This window comes from Diceros bicornis, chromosome 14 (assembly GCF_020826845.1).
Source record: "Diceros bicornis minor isolate mBicDic1 chromosome 14, mDicBic1.mat.cur, whole genome shotgun sequence".
Taxonomy (NCBI): domain Eukaryota; kingdom Metazoa; phylum Chordata; class Mammalia; order Perissodactyla; family Rhinocerotidae; genus Diceros; species Diceros bicornis.
Genome location: NC_080753.1, coordinates 31,043,545 through 31,065,926, shown reverse-complemented (window position 1 = coordinate 31,065,926; position 22,382 = coordinate 31,043,545). Strand labels below are relative to the sequence as shown.

The 22,382-nt window shown below is 55.7% G+C and overlaps 1 protein-coding gene across 3 annotated transcripts in view; it reads left to right on the top strand.

Annotated features, from left to right (window-relative positions):
• The window catches only part of SYNGAP1 (synaptic Ras GTPase activating protein 1), a 33,511-nt gene that overhangs the window by 8,891 nt on the left and 2,238 nt on the right, over positions 1-22,382 (top strand). The window contains exons 4-19 of one of the 3 annotated variants that reach the window (XR_009222020.1): positions 5,015-5,106; positions 5,518-5,639; positions 7,374-7,527; positions 7,746-7,844; positions 9,364-9,990; positions 10,125-10,269; positions 10,502-10,646; positions 12,147-12,383; positions 12,524-12,725; positions 12,918-13,096; positions 13,714-13,755; positions 14,152-15,226; positions 15,637-15,810; positions 17,504-17,715; positions 18,849-18,939; positions 19,807-19,886. Coding sequence is in view for 2 of the 3 variants with exons in the window: in XM_058554597.1 (XP_058410580.1) it covers positions 5,015-5,106; positions 5,518-5,639; positions 7,374-7,527; positions 7,746-7,844; positions 9,364-9,990; positions 10,125-10,269; positions 10,502-10,646; positions 12,147-12,383; positions 12,524-12,725; positions 12,918-13,096; positions 13,714-13,755; positions 14,152-15,226; positions 15,637-15,810; positions 17,504-17,715; positions 18,849-18,939 (3,596 nt within the window). In the remaining variant the exon portion in view is untranslated. The remainder of the gene's footprint in view (positions 1-5,014; positions 5,107-5,517; positions 5,640-7,373; positions 7,528-7,745; positions 7,845-9,363; positions 9,991-10,124; positions 10,270-10,501; positions 10,647-12,146; positions 12,384-12,523; positions 12,726-12,917; positions 13,097-13,713; positions 13,756-14,151; positions 15,227-15,636; positions 15,811-17,503; positions 17,716-18,848; positions 18,940-19,806; positions 19,887-22,382) is intronic. The other 2 variants (XM_058554597.1, XM_058554599.1) reach the window with 2 other exon arrangements.

Sequence of the window (22,382 nt, the reverse complement as noted above, 5' to 3'; positions counted from 1 at the left end):
TCTGACCATGGGGGTGTGTGGGTAGTACATCTCTGTGAGGCAAAGCCAGGTGGCGGTGGTGGTGGTGGTAGTGGTGGTGGTGGAGTGTGTACAGAGAATGTGTGTGATGTCTGTCACATCTGTGTGTGTGTGAGTCATGTCCATGTCTGGGAAAAGTTTGTGTGTTTGTGTGCACGTGTGCATACCTGTGTGTCCAGGCTAGAATGGTCACATGCTCATGGAGCATGTTTATCATGTGTCCCGTGATTGGTGTCTCTGCCCACATTTCCCCATCTTTCTCCTTACCCTCAGGAGAAAGTCCTCAGAGTCTGGGGTCTCTGGTGTGGGTCTCCTGTGTGTTTTGGGTCGGGGCACCAGTGTGTGTTTGGAGTTGGGGATAGTACGTGGAGGTTGTTGTGTTGAGGATTCAGTAGGAGTTGGGAGGGGGTCCAGGGGTATATATATTTTGGGAGAGGGTTTAGTGAAAGAGCTGATAGCTGGTGAACGTTTGGGGTATTTAGGGGGACATGGAATGTGTAAAGGGTATGGAGGATGTGCAGGGGACATAGGGGTCTTTGGGACCTTGCGAAGATGTGTGCTGAGGCTGTGGATGCAGGAGCCCAGGAGAGGTCGCCGGACCTTTGAGGGGTATTAGAATCCAGGGCTCCTCCTCTGCTGGGTGGAGCCGCCGCTCCTCGTTACCTCCGCGGTTTTGGTGGGGGGTCCTGCTCAGGCGGGGATGGTGGGAGGTCCGGTTGGTTTTGGGGGTCCCCTCGCCCCCCTCCCCCGTCCCTCTCGCGCTGTCTCCGGGCGACGGGGCTCGTGACAGAGGCGGCCACGGCAGCAGCGGTCGCCTAGCAACGGCGGCGGGGCCCGGGCAACGGCGGCAGCGGCGGGAGCGGCGGCGGAGGGAGCCGTTCCCGCGGCCGTCCCCGCACGGCCGTCCCGGCCGTCCCGGGCCCCGCCGCCTCCCCCACTGCTCCGGGCGGCGCGAGCCGGGCCGCGCCGCCCCCTCTCCCGCCGCACCCCGCCCCTCCCCCGCGCAGGGGCGGGGCCCCTCCCCCACCGGCGACACCCCCGACACCCCCCGGGGGGCGGTGCGAGGTAAGGGCGGCGCCGGGCGGACGAGGAGCGCGCGTGGGGGGGGCGCCGCGCGCGTGGGGACGGGGGCGCGCGTGTGCGTGGGCGCGGGGACGGGGGGTGGGCAAGCCGCGGCGGCGGCGGCAGCTGCTGCTCCCTCCGCATGTTCTCGCTGCATCTTCCGAGTGGGGGGAGTTATGGTAACTGGAGGGGAGGCAGCGGAGGTCGGGGGGTCGGGGACCGGCCTCGTGGGGGCCAGGGTCGCTGTCGCGCGGGGGCGGCCGGTATGGGGTGGTCTTGGAGCCCTTCAGTGGAGGCGGCAGCTCGTGTGTGTTCGTGTTCGTGCGCCCTGTGTCTGTGCCATGTGCACACGGGGCCCCAGTTCCTCGTGCACACATGTGCAGCCTGTCATGTGCAAGACTGTCCTGTCTTATCTTGCCCTGCCCGGTTCCTGCCTAGAGGGCTGCTGGGCCGGCCACTGCCTTGTGAGCAGTGCCTGGCCATACTGGTACATGTCACCTCTAACCCTCAGCATGCATGCCCCCGGCTAGGGCTCACCTCCTGTCAGTCTCCTGTGTGTGGCTGCATGAGCAGGATTTTCTGTCCCTGGTGGCAGGTGTGTGTCTTTGCATGTGTGTGCCATCATTGGCCTGGGTATCTGTGTCAATCCCAGCATGGGTGTCCAGGGTGTGTCTGGATGTGGGTGGTGTGCGAGTGGGGGGAGGGAGTAAGTGTGTGTGAGTGTGTTCCTTGGAATCCTACCATGTATGAAACACCTTTGGGCTACGCAGGTGTGAACCCTTGCTCAGTCAGGGAGTGGGGACAGAAAAGCTGAAAAGGGAAAGAGTGGGATAAAGAGGAAAAGTGGGGGGAAAGGAGGAGAGGAGGAATGAGAGAGGCTTGGAGAGGAGAGGAGAGAGAGCCCGGGAGAAAGAATAGCTGGAGAATGAGAATGTGGGAGATAGTTGAGCCAGATTTAGAAGAGAGAAAAGAGGATAAGAGAGCTTAAGATGGGGAACTGGATGGAGATGGTGGGAGAGGGGGCCTAGGAGCTGGGGAGGCCAGAGGAGGAGAGAGTCAGGCCTTTTGGTAAAGTGATCTCCCAGAGAAAAAAGGGGCAAGTTGGGAGAGGGCACCGGGTTCAAATAGGCCCTGTAAGGTCAAGCTTGGTTGGATTGGGGAGGCCACTCAGGCATAGGGGCTGGCTCCCAGTGAGGCTTGTCACAGCAGCGACTGTCATTAAAGGTTCCTGTCCCCAGCACAGAGTTTTGCACCCATTTCTCTGTCCAACTCTGTTCTTCATCTTGCTCTGGCTACCTCCCTGCTCTGGCTCCCCTTGAGAGCTGCCAGCTGGTGTGACAAGGAAGAAAGGCCAAAGGGAAGGTTAGGGGTTTGGGGGATTGGAGGGCAGGGCAAGATTCTGTGGGTCATGGCAAGATTAGAGAGGGTGGAGAGGTGGGAGTCTAAGCCCTTACTGTGTGTGTGTGTGAGTGCAATTGTGTGTGTACACAGGGTGTGTACATGTGTGGGTGTGTGCACAATGCCTGTGTTACGGGTCTGTGTAGGTGGCTGTTATGTGTGTGCGTGCGTGTATATATCATGCAGCGATGGGACGTGGAGACCCAGGATCGCACAGTACGCTCATCAGGTTTGCTCTGTGTGTATACACGTGTGTGTGCTATGTTTTCGGTATGTGTCACTGCGTGAAGCACTAATAACAGCATGTCCTGTGTTTCTGTCACTGTGCCCCCTTTTCCTATGTGTTTCTGCTCTTCTTTGTGGCATTAAGAGTCTTTGTAAGTATAAGTGTGTGTGGCCTCCGTGTACCTGTGATTTATATGTGAGTTCATGGATCTTAGTTTCTGGTAATATGTGTAAGGTTATATTACTTCAAGAATTAAGCAAACCAATTAGCAAATCCGTTCTGCTTCTGTTGATTCTTTAGTTCCAAAGCAAAATTTTAGTGGATTTAAAGTTAGACTTTATGCCTTTATTAGAGGAGCTTGCATATGAAAATAATGCCTGAGCTAGATTCCCTGGAGTGAGAGTGAGGCAGCCATACCTGAGAAATGCAGAGACTAGGAAAAAGATACCCTGAACCCTTTTGTGCATTGTTGAGTGTGTAACAGAAGGATAATTAACGCATTTGCTCCTTGGCTTTTCTTTGTTCTGGTAGCAGTCACGGAGTCAGGGAAGGGCTGGGGGAGAAAAAGGGGTTGTCCTGAGACAGAGCGGATGTGGGTGTACTTTTCATGTGAATGAAGGATGCTTGTGCTTTTGGGATACGGGGACACCTTGATGTCGTCGGGATCGTGGTGTGCTCAAGTGTGTATCTTAGAAGTTAAACTGCCTTCCCTTGTGGGGGGCCATGTGTATGTCTCAGGGTTAAATGTCCATTTTCTGTAGTGTGCTGCCCACATGATGGCCTGGGGAACTCGGGCCACATGTCCACGCCAGCAGCTCTCATGTGGGTGTCTGGGTCCAAGTATGTACTCTCCTGTTGCAGTGCTCACATATGTCTAAGTGTGTATCCCATGGGGTATGTGGGCCTCAGGGTCTCAGAATGTGGATCCGTGGCACCCCCGTGCTCACGGTTGTCTGTGTGTCTCATAAGCACCTAGATATCTATTTATTTTTTGTATTGTAGTTCTCATATACACATAGCCCCCACAGCTCAGTGTATGTTTCTGTGTTCTACACATTTGTTCCTGAGGGACTGAAAAGGGTTCCTGTGTCACGGGGACCACATTTTTGTGTGCAGACCCCCTAACAAGGCAAAGGAAAGCTGGGGACTGATTCTAGGGCAGTTTGCGGGAGATTTGCAATTCTGGAAGCAAACAGTGAAAATGTAGCTGTGGCCCTTCCTTGTTCTGGAACCTAGAGGGTTAACAGGCAGCTCTTCCGGTCCACCCGCCCCCCAAGCCTGTAGCTTCTTGTTGCCTTGGAGATGGTAGCCCCGCCCCTGATGCAGCACCTGCCCCCCCATTGGCTGCAGTGGTGACTGTGGGGCTGAGGGGGGAGCCCAGGCCTGGGCAGCCATTCTGGAGCTGGAGCCGGAGCTTGGCATCCCCCCACTTTCATTCTCATCTAGCCCCTCGGCCCCTCTAAATTCCTTGGCAGCAGAGCCTCAGCCTCCCTCCTCGGAGCTGCCACCCTTCTAGACTCTTGGCAGGCTGAGCTTCATCTGCATTCACCTCCCCTCCTCCTCCTCCTCTCCCTACCCTCACTTGGGAGTCCCCGAACCCCCACTGCCCATCCTCCCCACCCCCCTGCATTCATCTTTTCTCCCCTTCCCCCCTTCCCTTCTGAGTCCCTGCCACTGCAGTGCACGTGGAACCGACTCTTCCTCCCCTCCCCCCGTCTGCCCCTTCCTTGAATTTTCTGTCCCCAGCCTTCTTCCCCTGCTACTCCTCATAGGTCTCTCCCAAGACATCCCCCCTCCAGTCCAGGGAGGGGGTCATGGGAGGCAGCCCTGGTCCTCCAGACAGACAGGGATTCCAGGAGGGGAGGGCAGGTGGAAGATGTGCCCAGCTGAGGGAAGAGGAAAGCTTGCCTGTGGGCAATGACCTTTAACCCAACTTTCCCCCCCAGCTAGCCCCTTCCTGGGGGGGTGAGCACCAAGGGCCTAGCTTCTGTGGATTTTTGGGGTCCTTTATCACTGGGGTTTTACTGACCCTCCCAGCCATGCCCCTCTGCTGACAGCCAGCCCCAGTCATGGGCCTAAGGCCTCCCACCCCGTCCCCCTCGGGGGGCTCCGGCTCGGGTTCCTTGCCCCCTCCTTCCCGCCGCCAGCCTCTCAGCCGCCGCTGCTCTTCCTGCTGCTTTCCGGGGGGTAGGTGAGGCTGGAGCTGAGGGGCAGAGGGAGGGGGGTGAATGTGCTGGGGCCAGGGGTGGAAACCCGGACTAACAGCGACCCCCTCCCCAACTTCCCTTCTGGCCCTTTCCTCTCGTCCAGAATACCACTTGGGTCGCTCGAGGAGGAAGAGCGTCCCAGGGGGGAAGCAGTACAGCATGGAGGCCGCCCCCGCTGCGCCCTTCCGGCCCTCGGTGAGTGAGTGAAGGCGCCTGCCAGGTGTGGCTCAGCTGGGACCCCTCCCCTCCAGCCCCAGCTGGAGCCCCAGGATTCTGAGAGGGGGCAGGAGGGGGAGAGTGAGAGAGAGAGTGTGTGTGTGTGTCTCCCCACCTCTTTGGTTTTCCCCTTCTTGGCTCTGCCCCCCTGCTTCTCAGACCAGCCCTCCCACCTTCTCCAAGCTGATGTGTGTGTGTTTGTGTGTGCTTGCACCCGTGGGAGCAAAGGAAGACACACTGGTAGCAGGGCTTCTATCCCCTTTTCCTCGCCTCTAGAGACTTCCCTTTTCCCCCCATCCCACCTTCATCCAGGAACTCTTTACCAGCTGAGGGGTGAGTAGGTAGAACTGACCCTGCCCCAACCCACCCCTACCCCATTTTCACCCCCAGCAAGGCTTCCTGAGCCGGAGGCTAAAAAGCTCCATCAAACGCACGAAGTCACAACCCAAACTTGACCGGACCAGCAGCTTTCGCCAGATCCTGCCTCGCTTCCGAAGTGCTGACCATGACCGGTACAGGGGCTGGAGTGGGTGGGATGGGGGTTATCTGAGTACAGAGGTGAAGGCCTCAGATTGGTTGAGGGATGTTATGGGGCAGAGAGGCAGGAGAGGGCTAGGGAGCAGGGAGAGGATGAGCAGAGTCAGGAAAGAGAATGAAGGTGAAACCAAGGAGGGACTCTTCTGGCTGACAGAAGGGTGGGCTGCAGCCCGGGATTGAAGGAGCTGTAGAGAAAGACAGAGAAGGAGTGACAGAGCCTAGGAGGAACATTTAAGGACTCGAGGGAAGGGGTGGTGGGTTGGTAGGAGAGGGAGGATCTAGGTAGAAGGGTATGAGGGAAGGGCAGCAGGTTGGCATGGGGCTGGGGCTGGCAGATACTAATGGATGAGGGAAGGGACAGCATAGAGCCTGACAGAGACAGAGGAGGCTGGCACAGGTATGCAGGTTGACAGAGTCGGGGGAGGCTGTGGTCAATGCATGGACTGAAGCACGAGGAAGAAGCCCTCAGAGAAGTCCAGAGGGCACTGCCTCTGAGGCCGGGGTTGCAGGAGATCTGATGTTTGCTTCTGTTGTCTGCTGCTTGCGGTCCCTCTGTGGGTTTCCCCCTCACCCAGTCACTCCCCTGGGAGAACCCTGTCCTTCCTTTCCCCCATGTCTGGCCGCCCCCAGGATTGGGCAGGTAGGGAGGTTGGGATAGGTGAGTCACACCTTTCCCTGCCCCCCACCCATGTCACCAGAGTTGGATTTGGGGCCGGCGGGGGGTGAGGGCATGGTATTCCTGGCCGCGGGGGTGGGGGGCCGGGGGAGCGTCGCGCTGACGCCCGAGATGACGGGGCTGCTATAAATAGCTTCATGGAGGCTCCCACACCCGAGCTCCCCCTCCCGCTTCCCTACTGCTCTCCACTCTTCATCCCCTGGCCATCTCCATCCCCCTCACTCTCCTGTGCCTCCTCTCCTGTGCCCCCATCCTCCATTATCCTCCATTCTCCCTCAGCCCCTTTCCTTCTGCCCTCCCATGGTGACTGTCCGGTTTCATCCCCTCTGTCTCCCATCTCTGTTCCCACGTCCGTCTCTCCAGCTGTCCCTCCTCATCTTCTCCATCCTCCGTCTCTCTGCACATATCCTTGCCTCCTTCTTTCCTGCTTCTTGTCCTGTCCCCATTTTCAGTTTCTTGTCTTCATTCTCATTTTTCTGCCCACAGTTTTCTCCTGTTTCTTGTGATTTTCTCTCAGTTTTTCCCTTGATTCTGCTAAAACTTGTCCTCTTACCATTCAATCATTCTGTAAATCATTAAATGTTTTTTAGGCACTAGCTGTGTGTCAGGCCCAAACAGACATCTTTGTACTTCTGGTTTTTTACTTTCACTTTTCTCCTTGTATTGAGGCTCTGGTTTGGGAGGGTCACCTAGAAGCCCCACCTAGAAGTGTCCCAGGCCCACCTGTTCTCTTTTTTTTTCTGCCATGGTCCATTTCTGGCTTGAGATATTTCTAGGTGTCCCCAGTCCTCACAACCCCTTAGGTGTGAACTGGAGGGAGGGGGTTTCTTGAAAGGTCTGGTTTCTCTCACATCCCTCATGTCCTTCCCCAGGGATGGGCTGGATTTCTTTCTGTCTGTGTCCCTGTGGGATGGGGGTTCAGGAGGCCCTTTCCCCAAGTCTCCATCCTAGAGCCAGACTGATGATGCAGGCCCCCGGGTGTGTAAGAAGAATGGGGGCCCTGATCCTCTCTCCTGAACCCCCTGCCTGCCAGGGCCCGGCTGATGCAGAGCTTTAAGGAGTCACACTCTCATGAGTCCTTGCTGAGTCCTAGCAGTGCGGCTGAGGCCTTGGAGCTCAACTTGGATGAAGATTCCATTATCAAGCCAGTGCACAGCTCCATCCTGGGCCAGGAGTTCTGTTTTGAGGTACTGGGTCTAGTGGGCCGGGGAAGGCTGAAGGGCAGGGGTGATGAGGGTGAGGGCAGAGAGGCCTGGAGGAGGTGGCACAGGTGGGGACGTCAAGGGAATAGAAACCTCTGGAGCTGGGAGGATAGGCCAGGGAGGAAGAGATAGTGGTGGAGGCTCCAGTCCTCAGGAGTCACCTCCCCTCCAGAGCCCCGTCTCAACTCCACACCCCTCTCTAGGTAACAACGTCATCAGGAACAAAATGTTTTGCCTGTCGTTCTGCGGCCGAAAGGGACAAATGGATCGAGAATCTACAGCGGGCAGTAAAACCCAACAAGGTATTGGGAGTAAAGGGGACACAAACAGCACGGGCAAGGCAAAGGTCAAGCCACGGGGAAGCTGGGAGCGTAGAGGAGAGGAAAGCTAAAGGAAGGGAGACTTGGGGGAAGAGGGGACCGAGGTGGAGGGGACCTGGATAAGCGGGAGGTGACCCTCATCTTTTTTTGAGTGCCTCATTTCTTTTCCTTTTCTTTCTACTTCATGATCTGTTTCCTTACCATAGAAATCATAGACTTATGGAGTTGATGGGGCTCTGCAAGGCTTCTGGTCCATCTTCCTTGCAGGCAGAAATACCCTGCTAATAACCTGACAGGTGGTCGCCCAGCCCCCGCACAGCGTTTTTGCAGGACAAGTGATTGTCGGCTAGCCATGTCTCTAGACCTTGGTTTCCTCTCTGTAAAACTGGTGGGAATGGGGTTGGAAGAGATGATCTCTAAAGTGTCTTTGGCTCAGCAATTCTACTAGTCTGTGTTCTTCCCAAGACTTCTGTTTCCCAGGAGAAAGGCTCCTAGTTCTGTCAGCTCTTCTCTATATCCCAGTTTCCAGAGAGCTCATAGTTCTGGTGACCCTTCTTTGGGAGATCCCTTGTTTCTCAATATCTTTCTTAAAGAATTAGACCCAAGATGCTCAATGCGATCTAACCCATGCACCCTGCTCCAGACACCAGACACCATGCTCCTTCCACACTGCGACATCGCCTGAGCCTCACCACGAGCTTGTGGTCAGTTGTATCCTCTTAAGCCCTTTTCATACTAACTATATAGCCTCACTCATCCTGTATTCGTGCAATTCTATTTTTTTTTGGAATTAACTTCTAATTGTCTTTGAAAGACTCCCCACTTCTCCCTTTGAAGCTCCCCCTTAATATTTTTGGTTTGTTTTTCTAGCTTTTAAAATCTTCCCCAATACTGTTTCTATTATCTGGTGTATGAGCTACCCTTCAGTAGTAGTTTCCTAGGGCTGCTGTAACAAATTATCACAAAGTGGGTTGCTTAAAACAATAGAACTTTATTCTCTCACAGTTCAGGAGACTGCAAGTCCAAAATCAAGGTGTTGGCAGGGCTTTGCTCCCTCTGAAGCTCTAGGAAGAATCCTTTCTTGCCTCTTCATAGCTTCTGGTGGTTGCCGGCAGTCTTGGGCATTCCTTGACTTGTAGCTGCATCTGTCCATTTTCTGCCTCCCTCTTCACATGGCCGTCTTCCCTCTGTGTGTCTCCGGTCTCCAAATCTCCCTCTCCATGTAGACACCAGTCATTGGATTTAGGGCCCACTCTCATCCAGTATGAGCACATCTTAATATAAGTATATCTGCAAGGACCCTATTTCCAAATAAGGTCTCATTCAGTGGTTCCGAGTGGACATGAATTTTGGGGGCAATCTATTCAATCCAGTACACCCTTCTCAGCCTTATGTTTGTTGTCTCATAGACTGTCTCACTTTCTCACTGGCTCTCCTCTTTTGGTGTCTCTGTCTCTCTGTCCCTTCCCCTTTATCCGCGGTGCTCACCCCACCATGCCAGGACAACAGCCGCCGGGTGGACAACGTGTTGAAGCTGTGGATCATAGAGGCCCGGGAGCTGCCCCCCAAGAAGCGGTACTACTGTGAGCTCTGCCTAGATGACATGCTCTATGCGCGCACCACCTCCAAGCCCCGCTCGGCCTCAGGGGACACCGTCTTCTGGGGCGAGCACTTTGAGTTTAACAACCTGCCGGCCGTCCGTGCCCTGCGGCTGCATCTCTACCGTGACTCTGACAAAAAGCGCAAGAAGGACAAGGCGGGCTATGTCGGCCTGGTGACTGTGCCCGTGGCCACCCTAGCTGGGCGCCACTTCACAGAGCAGTGGTACCCCGTAACCCTGCCAACAGGCAGTGGGGGCTCTGGGGGTATGGGGGGCTCAGGCGGGGGCGGGGGCTCGGGGGGCGGCTCAGGGGGCAAGGGCAAAGGAGGTTGCCCGGCTGTGCGGCTGAAAGCACGTTACCAGACAATGAGTATCCTGCCCATGGAGCTGTATAAGGAGTTTGCAGAGTATGTCACCAACCATTATCGGATGCTGTGTGCAGTATTGGAGCCTGCCCTGAACGTCAAGGGCAAGGAAGAGGTTGCCAGTGCACTGGTTCACATCCTGCAGAGTACGGGCAAGGCCAAGGTGAGTGCTGTGCCCTCAGGAAAAGGTGACCTGGGAGTGGGCACTTGCTTGAGGGGACAGTGAGGCTAGGGCACTTCTGTCTTCACGAGCTTGGCTTGTGCAGAGGCTGACCCTTGGATTTTTCTGGGCCCCAGGACTTCCTTTCAGACATGGCCATGTCTGAGGTGGACCGGTTCATGGAACGGGAGCACCTCATATTCCGCGAGAACACGCTCGCCACTAAAGCCATAGAAGAGTACATGAGACTGATTGGTCAGAAATACCTCAAGGATGCCATTGGTATGGCCCACCCTCACGTCCTCTTCCCAGACCCACCAGATGCCACCCCAACCCTAAACCTGGCTACTCTAGACCCCAAGCCCACCTTCCTCAGCTTGATGCTTCCAAGCCCAGAGTCCCTGGACTCTAGCCTCCAACCACATGATTCCAAGATTCCCCCAACCCAGGCAGTCCGTGTCCCTGCCCTTGGAAAGTGTGACCACCCCCATTGTGCCCCCACCCCCTCCCCCAGGGGAATTCATCCGTGCTCTGTATGAGTCCGAGGAGAACTGTGAGGTGGACCCCATCAAGTGCACGGCGTCCAGTCTGGCAGAGCACCAGGCCAACCTGCGAATGTGCTGTGAGTTGGCCCTGTGCAAGGTGGTCAACTCCCATTGGTGAGACTGGGAACGCTGGGTTGGGGGGCCGGGGTCGGGGGAGTCGTGTGTTCATCCGTTCATCCATCTGTCCATCCTCAAAGAGGACTGAGTACCAGTTACGGGCAAAGCGTTGTGCTGGGTGCTGTAGAGCACTCAGAGGAATGAGGGCTGGCCCCTGCCCTCAGAGGACCTCCACCAGAATGAGGGACAAATTAGAGACACCAAGGGCCACAGAACAGTTGTAGTATGTGTTAAATGCCGAGGGAAGGTCCCCCCATACAACCTAAGGTCAGAGAAGGCAGAGCTTTGCTTGCAATAAGCAGGGAAGTCTTTGTGGAGGAGATGCCCCTGGGCTGGGCTTTAAAGACTGGGTCAGGTTCTGATGTATGGATATGGTGGGCAAAGAAGACATTCCAGCAGGCTGTGGGCCAGGCGCATGCATGGAGGTGAAAGGCCCAGGAGCTTTCAGGGGACAGCAGTTAGAACAGGTTTAACAGAGCACATGGCTCATAATGGAGAGTGGTGGGAGAGATGTCTGGACGGGGGGTTTGGAGTTAGACTCTGGAAGGCCTCAGCTGCCAGGTTCAGGAGTTTGAGTTCATTGGTAGGTCGTGGGATGACATTAATGGTGCTGATGCCAGGAAGTATCGTGACTGAGAAGATTAATCCTTGAGTAGAGTGGAGGGCAGAGGTTGACTAGAGTCAGGAGAATGAAGTCCAGGCTAGTTGGGGGCTGTTGTTCATGGATCAGGCATGAAAGTCAGATCTTGAATCCGGATGGTGGCAGGAAAGTAGAGAAGGGGCTGCTGTAAGGACCCCCTGAGGAAGGGATCTGCAGGACTTTTCAACTGACTCTTAGGGAGGGGACATGTCTGTGGGGAGCTGAGGCCATGAGGCTGGTGTTGGGGAGACCTGTGGCCTCACTGACAGAACCAGGGAAGTCAGGAGGAGGAGCCTGTTGGAGGTGTGGGGGCGATGGTGAGCTCTGCTTTACTGCAGTCAGAGTTTAAGGTGTCAATGGAACACTGAAGTGGAACAGGGAGGTGTGGGGAGTGTGAGCTCTGAGCCATTCCAGGGACTGGGGATCATGCCAGGGGCACCTCCATCCTCATTTCCCTGGAATCCAGAAGAGTTGGGGGGTCCGAGCTCCCTGTACCTCAAGTGACCCTCCATCTCTCTCCCATCTCTGTCTCTCCCTGGTGTCTGTTTTTCTTCTTCCCCTCTCTGTCTCTCGCACACATCCTCCGTCTCTCTCCCGCGTGTCTCTCTCCGCTCACCTTCTCTCCTCCTCCATTTCTCTCTCCCTAATCTGTCTCCTCTGCCACAGCCCTCTTCTTCCAGCAGCCTCCTGTCTTCCTCCTGCAGTCCCTCCCTCCCTGTCTCTCTCACCTGTTTCCACACCCTCACCTCCTACCACCCCCCTCAGCATGTTCCCTGGAAGCTGAGGGTCTCTGGGGCTCAGTCCCGGTCTCTCTCTTTCTTTCTCTCTCTCTCTGTCTCCCCATCCCTTCCCCCCAGCGTGTTCCCGAGGGAGCTGAAGGAGGTGTTTGCGTCGTGGCGACTGCGCTGCGCAGAGCGGGGCCGGGAGGACATCGCTGACAGGCTGATCAGCGCCTCGCTCTTCCTGCGCTTCCTCTGCCCAGCCATTATGTCGCCCAGTCTCTTTGGGCTCATGCAGGAGTACCCAGATGAGCAGACCTCACGAACCCTCACCCTTATCGCCAAGGTCATCCAGAACCTGGCCAACTTTTCCAAGTGAGGGAAGCCTCAGGCAGGGGGTAGGGGAGGGCTGGGGGTGGGCAGGAAAGGTCTCCTGAGTCCCTAGAGACCCTGAGACAGGGTGGGTATGAGGCCTTGTGTGTGTGTGACCTCTGCCTTTTGGATGTCTTGGCCAGGTTTACCTCAAAGGAGGACTTTCTGGGATTCATGAATGAGTTTCTGGAGCTGGAGTGGGGTTCCATGCAGCAGTTCCTGTACGAGATCTCCAACCTGGACACGCTGACCAACAGCAGTAGCTTTGAGGGTTACATCGACTTGGGCCGAGAGCTCTCCACACTGCATGCCTTGCTCTGGGAGGTGCTGCCCCAGCTCAGCAAGGTCAGCAAATGCCCCTCTGCCCCGTCCCCAGCTGTCTCCAGAGGCTTCTGTGGCCTGAGAGACCACCCCCTGCACACATTTTTCTCCCCCCCATTCCCAGATGTATCACCAGCACTCCCCCAGCTCAGACTCCCTCTGAGGCCCTCTTAGAGCTGGGCATATAGCCCCCAGGTAATAGCCTCACCCTTCCAGGAAGCCCTCCTGAAGCTGGGCCCATTGCCCCGGCTCCTCAATGACATCAGCACAGCTCTGAGGAACCCCAACATCCAAAGGCAGCCAAGCCGCCAGAGCGAGCGGCCCCGGCCTCAGCCCGTAGTGCTGCGGGGTCCATCAGCCGAGATGCAGGGCTACATGATGCGGGACCTCAACAGGTGAGCACCCGGGACCCCCACACTTATGCCCCAGGAGCCCCTCCTTTTCTGTTCTGGATACACTTCACTCTAGGGCTTGAAAGAAAGGGAAAAGAAGCAAGTTCTCAGAGAAAATGGTAAGGAGACAGGTACAGTCAGTGGTTAGGCTGCGAGTCCTTTAAAGCCAGAGGGAGCCCCAAGAGAAGTGCGGAGGCTCCTCCAGCTTGTTGTAAGCCTAGGGAGTCTGGCTGTCCCAGAGCTGCGGTTCAGCCAGTGCATGCTGGATCAGCGATGTGGTGTCAAAACGTGCAAATATCTCTGTACTAGCTGGTAAATAGGCACTACCCCCAGCCTCCCACCAGAACCCCACAGACCTCGCCACGATCCAGCACTAGAGAAGTAACACCTGGACCCTAGCGGGGCCTCCCAAGCCACAGCATCCGTTCCGATGGGACGGCGCCGGGCCTCAGCTGCTGCTCACTGTTTGATGACCGCCCGGCTTGTTCCTCTGCCCTGTCTCTCCCTCCACGATGCCATACCCATTCCACCGTTCCCATTTCTCCTTCCATTCGTTCATGCCTTCTGCCCACCTCTCTCATTCTCTGTCTGTGCTCGCCCCTCTTTCCATCTCTCTCCAGCTCCATCGACCTTCAGTCCTTCATGGCTCGAGGCCTCAACAGGTGAGGGGCTCTCCCCTCCCCCGCCCTCCTCTCCTCTCCTGTCTGCTCCCCCTCTCCCACTCCAATGGCCTTCACCTTCCTCCTCTCCTCTTCTCCTCCATGCACCCTCATCTCCTCCATATCTGCCCAGACCTGCCCCTCATCCCTCCTCTTGCTGCCCCCTTCTCCCCTCCTCTAGGCCTCCCTCCCTGCTTGGAGGGGCCTTGTCCTTGCCTTCTGCCCACATCTCCCCTCCCGTCCTCCCTACTGCCCTCTCCAGAGCTGCTGCTGCCAGCTCTCAGCCCTTCCCTGTGGGTCCCACTTTGCACCCCAAGGCCTGTGCCAGACCACAGCAAGTCCGTCAGCAGCAGCCTTGGCCTTACCTTCCTGCTTGTGTGCCCCCTTCCCTTCCCACAGCTCTATGGACATGGCTCGCCTCCCCTCCCCAACCAAGGAAAAGCCGCCCCCACCACCCCCTGGTGGGGGGAAGGACCTGTTCTATGTCAGCCGTCCGCCTCTGGCCCGTTCCTCGCCAGCATACTGCACGAGCAGCTCAGACATCACAGAGCCAGAGCAGAAGATGCTGAGTGTCAACAAGAGTGTCTCCATGCTGGATCTGCAGGGCGATGGGCCCGGTGGCCGCCTAAACAGCAGCAGTGTGTCCAACCTGGCGGCCGTCGGGGACCTGCTGCACTCGAGCCAGGCCTCCCTGACAGCGGCCTTGGGGCTGCGGCCGGCGCCTGCTGGACGCCTCTCCCAGGGGAGTGGCTCGTCCATCACTGCGGCTGGCATGCGCCTCAGCCAGATGGGCGTCACCACGGACGGTGTCCCTGCCCAGCAACTGCGTATCCCCCTCTCCTTCCAGAACCCTCTCTTCCACATGGCTGCTGATGGGCCAGGCCCCCCAGGGGGACACGGAGTGGGCGGTGGCCATGGCCCACCCTCTTCCCATCACCACCATCACCACCATCACCACCACCGAGGTGGAGAGCCCCCAGGGGACACCTTTGCCCCATTCCATGGCTATAGCAAGAGTGAGGACCTCTCCTCAGGGGTCCCCAAGCCCCCTGCTGCTTCCATCCTTCACAGCCACAGCTACAGTGATGAGTTTGGACCCTCTGGCACTGACTTCACCCGTCGGCAGCTCTCACTCCAGGACAACCTGCAGCACATGCTGTCCCCTCCCCAGATCACCATTGGTCCCCAGAGGCCTGCCCCCTCAGGGCCTGGAGGTGGGAGCGGTGGTGCGGGCAGTGGCGGGGGTGGCGGGGGCCAGCCGCCTCCGTTGCAGAGGGGCAAGTCTCAGCAGTTGACAGTCAGCGCTGCCCAGAAACCCCGGCCATCCAGCGGGAATCTGTTGCAGTCACCGGAGCCGAGTTACGGCCCTGCCCGTCCGCGGCAACAGAGCCTCAGCAAGGAGGGCAGCATTGGGGGCAGCGGGGGCAGCGGTGGCGGAGGGGGTGGGGGGCTCAAGCCCTCCATCACCAAGCAGGTAGGTGAGGGTGGGAGGAAGGAGGGATGGGTGAAGAGCAGCGAGGGAAGAGGAAATGGGATAGAGAATTGGGGGTAGAATAGAGTCTGTGGTCTGAAGTTCCTCACAATTGTCTCACCTCCTTTCGTTCATTAAACATATGCGTATAGAGTGCCCGCTCTGTGCCATGTGCTGTTCTGGCACTGTGGATTCGGCAGTGAACAACAGACAAAAATCCCTGCCCTCACGGAGCTCACGTTCAGAGGGGAGACATGATAAATAACGCACATAGCAGTCCCGAGGTGACCAGTGCCAGAGCAGGGGAACAGGGTGGGGACTGTCACCTCTTCTGGCAGTGCTCTCCCTCTCAGTGCACCCTGCCTTCTCCCACCTTCCCTCTCTCCCTCTGTCCCCACCTTGCCTTGTCCCAGCACTCTCAGACGCCATCCACGCTCAACCCCACGATGCCAGCCTCCGAGCGGACAGTGGCCTGGGTCTCCAATATGCCTCACCTGTCAGCTGACATCGAGAGTGCCCACATCGAGCGGGAAGAGTACAAGCTGAAGGAGTACTCCAAGTCGATGGATGAGAGCCGCCTGGACAGGGTACGCTGGGCGCTGGGCCCACCGGCCCCACACCTGCTTTGTCCTTCTTGCCCCCGGGAGGCCTCTAGTCATTGCCAAGGGAAGTGTCCAGGGTCAGGCAGTTATGATGGAAAGAAAAGACAAAGACCTGCTCCTGTCTCTTGAGAAGCTTCAGTCTATTAGGGGAGACTAGATACAATCAGTCCATTGAAAAGCCAATTTCAACTCTATTTTGTGGATTATACACATTGTAGACTATCTGGGGAAAACATGTTCTATCTTAGGCTTACCTCCGTATTCTTCCCCAGGGAGAACATAAGCCCTGGCTCTTAAGATTGCTACCAGCAGTGTGAGCTGATAAATTGGGCAGGGGCAGAGGGGCTACATTATGCTACAAGCAATGTCTGGCTTACCCAGTCACTGTCCCATGGGCACTAGTGACAGAGGGTCAGTGTTCGAATGCGGTGTGTATTGGCCCGTTTGTGGAAAGGCCATCCAGACTCTCAGCTGGTGATGGCCCAGAGCAAAAGACAATAAGAGCCCTGGGGCACACACAGATAACTTAGCAGAAAGTTGCTTGGGGACGCTATTGTTCCCAGGACCCTGAGGCAGAGGGTGGCTGCAGGATTAGGTTGTATGTAAAGAATGTATGGCTCCAGCTTGGGGGAGCAGAGAAGTGTCTTGGGGGATGTGGTCTTTAAGCATAGGAAAATGTTGGGATTGATTTAGATGGACTTGGTCCAGCAAATTCCATGAGAGAATTAAGCCCTGATGCCCCAAGGTAGCCATCGTAGGCAATCAATTAATGTCTGTCCTTTGTATCCAGAATGGGGTTCGTTGTGTATGTACCCTCTTCGGAGAATGAGAAAGTCGTCTCTCAAATCATTTTCTCTGTTCTGTGGTTCAGATGAGGAATCTTTGTCGAGGGAGGCTCTAGACTAGTACTGTCCAGTAGAACTTTCTGCAGTGATGGAAATATTCTATAATCTGCACTGTCCAATACGGTAGCCATTGGCCACATGTGGCTGGTGCAATTGAGGAACTGAATTTTTAGTTTTATTTAAATTTTAAGTAGCCATATGTGGTTAGTGGCTACTGTGTTGAATTGGATAGCACAGCTCTCGACTTCAGAGCCCTGGGCAGATAAATGACTCTATAGGGCAGATGAAATGACTCTTCTGAGCCCTCTCAGCCCCAGAATTCCAGGGTCATTATCCACAGAGAGGCATTGCTAGATTCTCAGCCTGGACTCACTTGAAGCCCAGACGCCCTGTCCCCAGGACAGAGCCTTTCCCCTCCCTAGACAATGTCTTTTTTTCCTGGTTTCCCCCATGTGCTCTGGAGCCTGGGCTGGGGCTGAGGAATCACCTTAGGTGTAATTTTGGGGTACAGTCACTTGAGATGTGTCTGTGAGTCTGCCTAGGTTCCTGTGTGGGTCCTCATCTGTCCAGATGCACATGTGAGGACATGTATATACCTCTCAAGGTGGGGGAGTCTATGACCTTGCTCCATTTTGAGGGAACCTCAGCTCTATGGAAGGGCCTTCTCAAAAGTGAGCATGTGTATGATCCACAGGTGGGGGAAGGGCTGGAGAAGGCGGTTGGGATCTCCCTCATAAGGCAGTGGCTGTGCCTGGCAGGCAGGGATGGAGGCTGGGTGGTGGGATCATGGCAAGGTGCCCCTCACAGTGCGGGGTCGTGTGCCCGGCGGGCAGGTGAAGGAGTACGAGGAGGAGATCCACTCACTGAAGGAGCGGCTGCACATGTCCAACCGGAAGCTGGAAGAGTATGAGCGGAGGCTGCTGTCCCAGGAAGAACAGACCAGCAAAATCCTGATGCAGTATCAGGCCCGACTAGAGCAGAGCGAGAAGAGGCTAAGGCAGCAGCAGGTGGAGAAGGACTCGCAGATCAAGAGCATCATTGGCAGGTGAGGAGCGGCCCAGGGAGGGGTAGCGAGGGAGAGTCTGAGGCTGAAGAGAGCCAGTGAGCTCCCCCTCCAGCCCCCCAACTCAGGACACCATGAGGAAAGCCCACCATCCTCCTCCCAGGGATGCCACCCACTCACCCATCACTAGAAGGGGAGAAACCTCTTGCTTAGTGCATTAAATGTCTGTTTACCAATGCTGACCTCTCTCCTGATAGTCACTTCTAAAGCCCTTGGAAAATGTGCGTTACTGTCCAACCATCACTATGTGTCTGGACCCAGCCTAGGCTGGGACTACCCATTGGTTATTCTCAACCCAACTTGTGATGTTCACCCCAAACCTAAGCAGGGATCCCTAGCCAGAGTAGCCCCTGACCATCCCCATCCTGGGCGGGCCCTCCCTCTCCAGCCTTGGAAAAGTGTTCCGTCAGAAAATAAGTAACCCTTACTTCATAAAGCCTGTGCACATTTTCAATTGCTCTGCCAAGCTCTGGGCTCCAAAGGAAGTGTCTCAGCAAGGGGTCAGTTATCTTGAGAACTTGGCAGGACCCCAGGCCCCACTCCAACTAGAGCCAGCATCATTTTGATCCATTCTAAAATTATTTTTGAGTAAGTTTTAATTAGAAGAAAAAGGCTTGACTTGAAACCTTTTTTTGAAAACCACTGCTCTCATTGATACCCTTTATGAGAAATCACCTTAAGAATCTCTGTCAAAGGCAGGGACATCTGAGAATAATAGTGATTGTAGAGATCCCTCTTGGGCAAAGGGTGCCTCTCAGGGGCTGCACTGGAGATGGCCTAGGTTCAGTGGAATGGGGGACATGGAAGCCAGGTCTTCAGCCACAGAGGTTCAATGGGAGGGCACTGTCCTGAATGGAAGAATGGAGGGCCAGGGGTGTCTGGGTGATAGAGCTCTTAGAGCCCCATAAAGCTGCCCTTAGCAGGGAGATGTGAGGGACCCTGAGAGGAAGGTGAATAACAGGGAGTCTTTTGGCTTGGGGAGGGATTGAGGGAGAGGAGAGAAGGATACCTGAGGCTTTTCCAGGGAGCTGCAGGGGTTCCCTGGTATCAGAAGTTACATGGGCAGGCTCCGAGCCCGTGCCCGCCACTAACCCCACTGAAGCCCGTCCCTTCAGGCTGATGCTGGTGGAGGAGGAGCTGCGCCGGGACCACCCCGCCATGGCTGAGCCGCTGCCCGAACCCAAGAAGAGGCTGCTCGACGCTCAGGTGGAAATTACAATGTCATTTATCTTCTCCGTGTCCCATCCCCATCCATCCCACTGTCCTTCGTGCACTCACTGCACCAGCCACCCCAGCCCCATCGCCATCTGTCTCTCCCACAGTCTTCCATTTGTCCACTGGCTGCTCCCGGCAGCCCCTCAGTGACCCCATCTTCATCCCATCGTCTGTGCCTTTGTCACTCCTGGCAGCGTCAGCCCACCCCCTGTGCCTTCCCACCCTGTCCTTCCCACTCCTGTGTGCGTCTCAGGATTTCTACCAGAACCTCGGCCTCTCTGCTCCCAGACCCCACCCAGGTCCCGAACCCCCTGCCCCTTCTGTGCCCACTCCTGTTCAAGTCAGGGAGCGCAGCTTCCTCTGAGCTCTTCTTGGGCCAAGAGGGCTAGAGGCTGCAGTTTGCTAGAACAGAGTACAGGGCAGTATGAGTTCTAGTTTCCCCCGGCTTTGGATGGTGCCCTGGGGAGTTGGGGTCCCCATCACCTCTGTTCTCTTGGCTCCCCAATTTTCCTGACTCCTTGGCAGCTCCCGTGTAGCTTCCTTTTCCTGACTCTTCAGATCTTGAGGGCCTCCCACCCTGTAAGCCTCTCCTTTCCCTCCGTGTTTAAGTCCAGCCTCCTTTGGCCTATCTCTCCCTCTGGTCCTCACACCTGACTGGCTTTCCAGCTCCCTGCTGCCCTCCTTCTCTTCTCATCAGCCAGCTTTTAGGAGCTCCCTCCTGCACCCTTACCCCTTGCTCTTCCCAAATTCTGCTCACTTTGCCATCCATGCTCCTCCTTCCTCTGCTCTGACCGCCAGGCTTCCCCACCACCGCCACTAAGGCTCCTGACCCCATGACCCCACTCTCTCCCCCTGCAGCTCCTCATCAGGTAACTCTCCTGGTTCCGCTTTGACCACGGGCGGAGGACACAGGGGGAGGTGACTCCGGACCACTGCAGGTTGGTCTTGAAGCCCACTCCCCTCCGACTCTCCAGAGCCTCTCCCCCCTCACTGCTGCCTTCCACACCTGAGAACCTCCACAGACCCCACCCTCCTGACACCTCCTGCACAGACCCACCTCCCAAGGCACTGCCCCAAGAGAGCACTTCCTGCTGCCTCCCTGAACTGTTAGTGATACCTTACCAGTACCAGGCACTTCCCCCTAGACAGGCCGGGCGCATCCCCAGATCACACTCCCTGCCTACACCCCCGCCCCAGCCTCCTCCTGACTCAGTCCTCTCCTCTCCCTCTCCAGTGTATGTCTGTCACCCCCCATTTCACCAGAGCGTGCTTGGGGGTTGGGATGTTGGGGGTGGAGTTTGTTAAAGGGGTGGTGGTGAATGGTGGGTTGGGGGACCCCGGCTAGAGGGGCTGTGCTGACTGCAGCAGGTAGGTTGGAGTTTCTTCTTCCTTCCCTAACCTTGGTTCTCTGCCCCTGCTCCTCCCACCTCCACCTGTTTCTCTTCCTCCTCCCTTACACCTGTGAGGTAGAAGGCATTGGGCTCCTAGTCGGCCCCATTGGGTGAGAATTGGGAGTGGGCAGTCAACTCACGGAGACTTTGGAGGGCCCTGGAAAGAATGCTGTTCAGGTGTCAGGACAGTAGGCAGGGTGAGTAAAGCAAGGAGAAGGAACAAGATAGGAGCCTTGACAGATGTTAGGACATGGACTGGTCCATGTGGCGTGGGAGTTGGAAGTGGGGTAAGACGTCTTCCTAAATAACATCATGGGCTCAGTAGCCATGTTGCTTCCCAGGCAGAGATGCCAGGAACCGCATGTTAAATAATCTCTCTATTCTTCTTGTCAGAGCTCACATCCTGGGGTTGCTAATGCCACTCACTGCCCCTCTCCCGCCCCCCAGTGGCCTTGCTGGACACATAATCCTACCTAAAAAGCCAGTAAATGGGAACCTGTCAGCCACTGACATCATTTCTGAGTTGCTTTATTTTCTGTGGGGTTGATCTGCAGTGGGCAGTGGCTTCTCACACTGTAATTTTAACTCTGCCTGCCCAGCCTCTCTGTCAAAGTAGTTAGTGATCTGTAAACAGATGCTAAAAGGCACTAGGGGACCTCACCATTTACAGGACTCCTGCAGTGAATTCTTTTGTAAAATGAATAATGGCACCCTAATTTATCTGCTTTCTAAATTTGGGTCCATGGGGGTGTAGGGGGCATGCCTGTGTGCCGTTGCCAGCAGACATGCAGAGGGAAGGGAATCTGAGGTTTCCTTCCCCTGCTCTTCTGCCATACTCAGGATCCCCTGCCATACGTAATTTCCTCTCTTGCCGACTTGTGTAAAGTGTGTGATATGCTCAGCAAGCTAAGAGGGCAGCTTTGCTTAAGGCTGGGGTTTTGGTGACCTTCTGAGAGGTGAGCTCTTTGATTTGGAAGGGAGAGCTGATTTAGGAGCCTCTACTTGGAATGTGTTTGTTTCCTTTAGAGATATGGTCAGACATAACTGGGTTGCCAGGCCTAAATGCCCTGTGGCCCAGGAAATAAATTTGGATACTTTTCTAAACCACTTTTAGGTACTGGTCCCTCTGCAACTCAGCCATTAATTTAAAAATTAATTTTGTGCCTCTATTTTAAAAAGTCAAGTGAGGGACCAGAAGTGTAGTACAGATGGCTTTCTTCTCTCCCAACAGAGGAACAGAAGCCAGAGCTGAGGGCAGGAGCCAGGAGTTGGTCCAGGAGCGGCAGGGGGTGATAGAATAGGACCAGGGTGGGAGTAAGGTTTGGTACCCCTCACTCTCTAAGTGGGAGCCCACGGAGAGGGACTGAAAGGAACGCGGGGGTGGAAAGGAATGAAGTGTTTCTGCTTCCTGGGGATGCAGAGATTGGGGCATGCTGTGTCTCTGCAGAAGCTCCTAGTCGTTTCTGCCTCTGCTGTTAGCATGAGCGAGAGGCAGCCCTCCCACAGTATTTTTACCTTCCCACATCACTTCCCTGAATCCCCTTCCTTTCCCCCACCCAGTACAGTTAAACCTCTCTAATTTGGAATGTTATGTTTGAGAAGATGGCCACTCTGAATAAGTGACAAAACTGAATGACTGTGTCTATTTAATGAAATGCATGTCTTCAAAATATATACAGTAAGTAGAACTCAATGAACAAGGCTTTTCCACTTGAGGCCCTCAGGGAGCATGCGTTAATGAATACACAGGCCTGAAAAGTCTGTTTTCTGGTATAGGTTAAATATTCTCTCCCACAGGCACATTTCCACTATTAATTTGCTTAGCACACCCTTTCTTCACAGATAAAGGAAAACTCAAGCCCAGTTTTTGTTCAAATTATGAAAAAATTCCAAATCCATGGGGGTTTGGATTAATGAGGTTTTGCTGTACTGCCTCCCCTTGTTCCCTCAACACAAAGCTCCTACCTCGGATTGGGGGTGGGCTGGGAGGGGGTTCCAAGAGGAGGAGGGTGGGCTGGGCGCAGGAAGATAACAAGGGTTAGG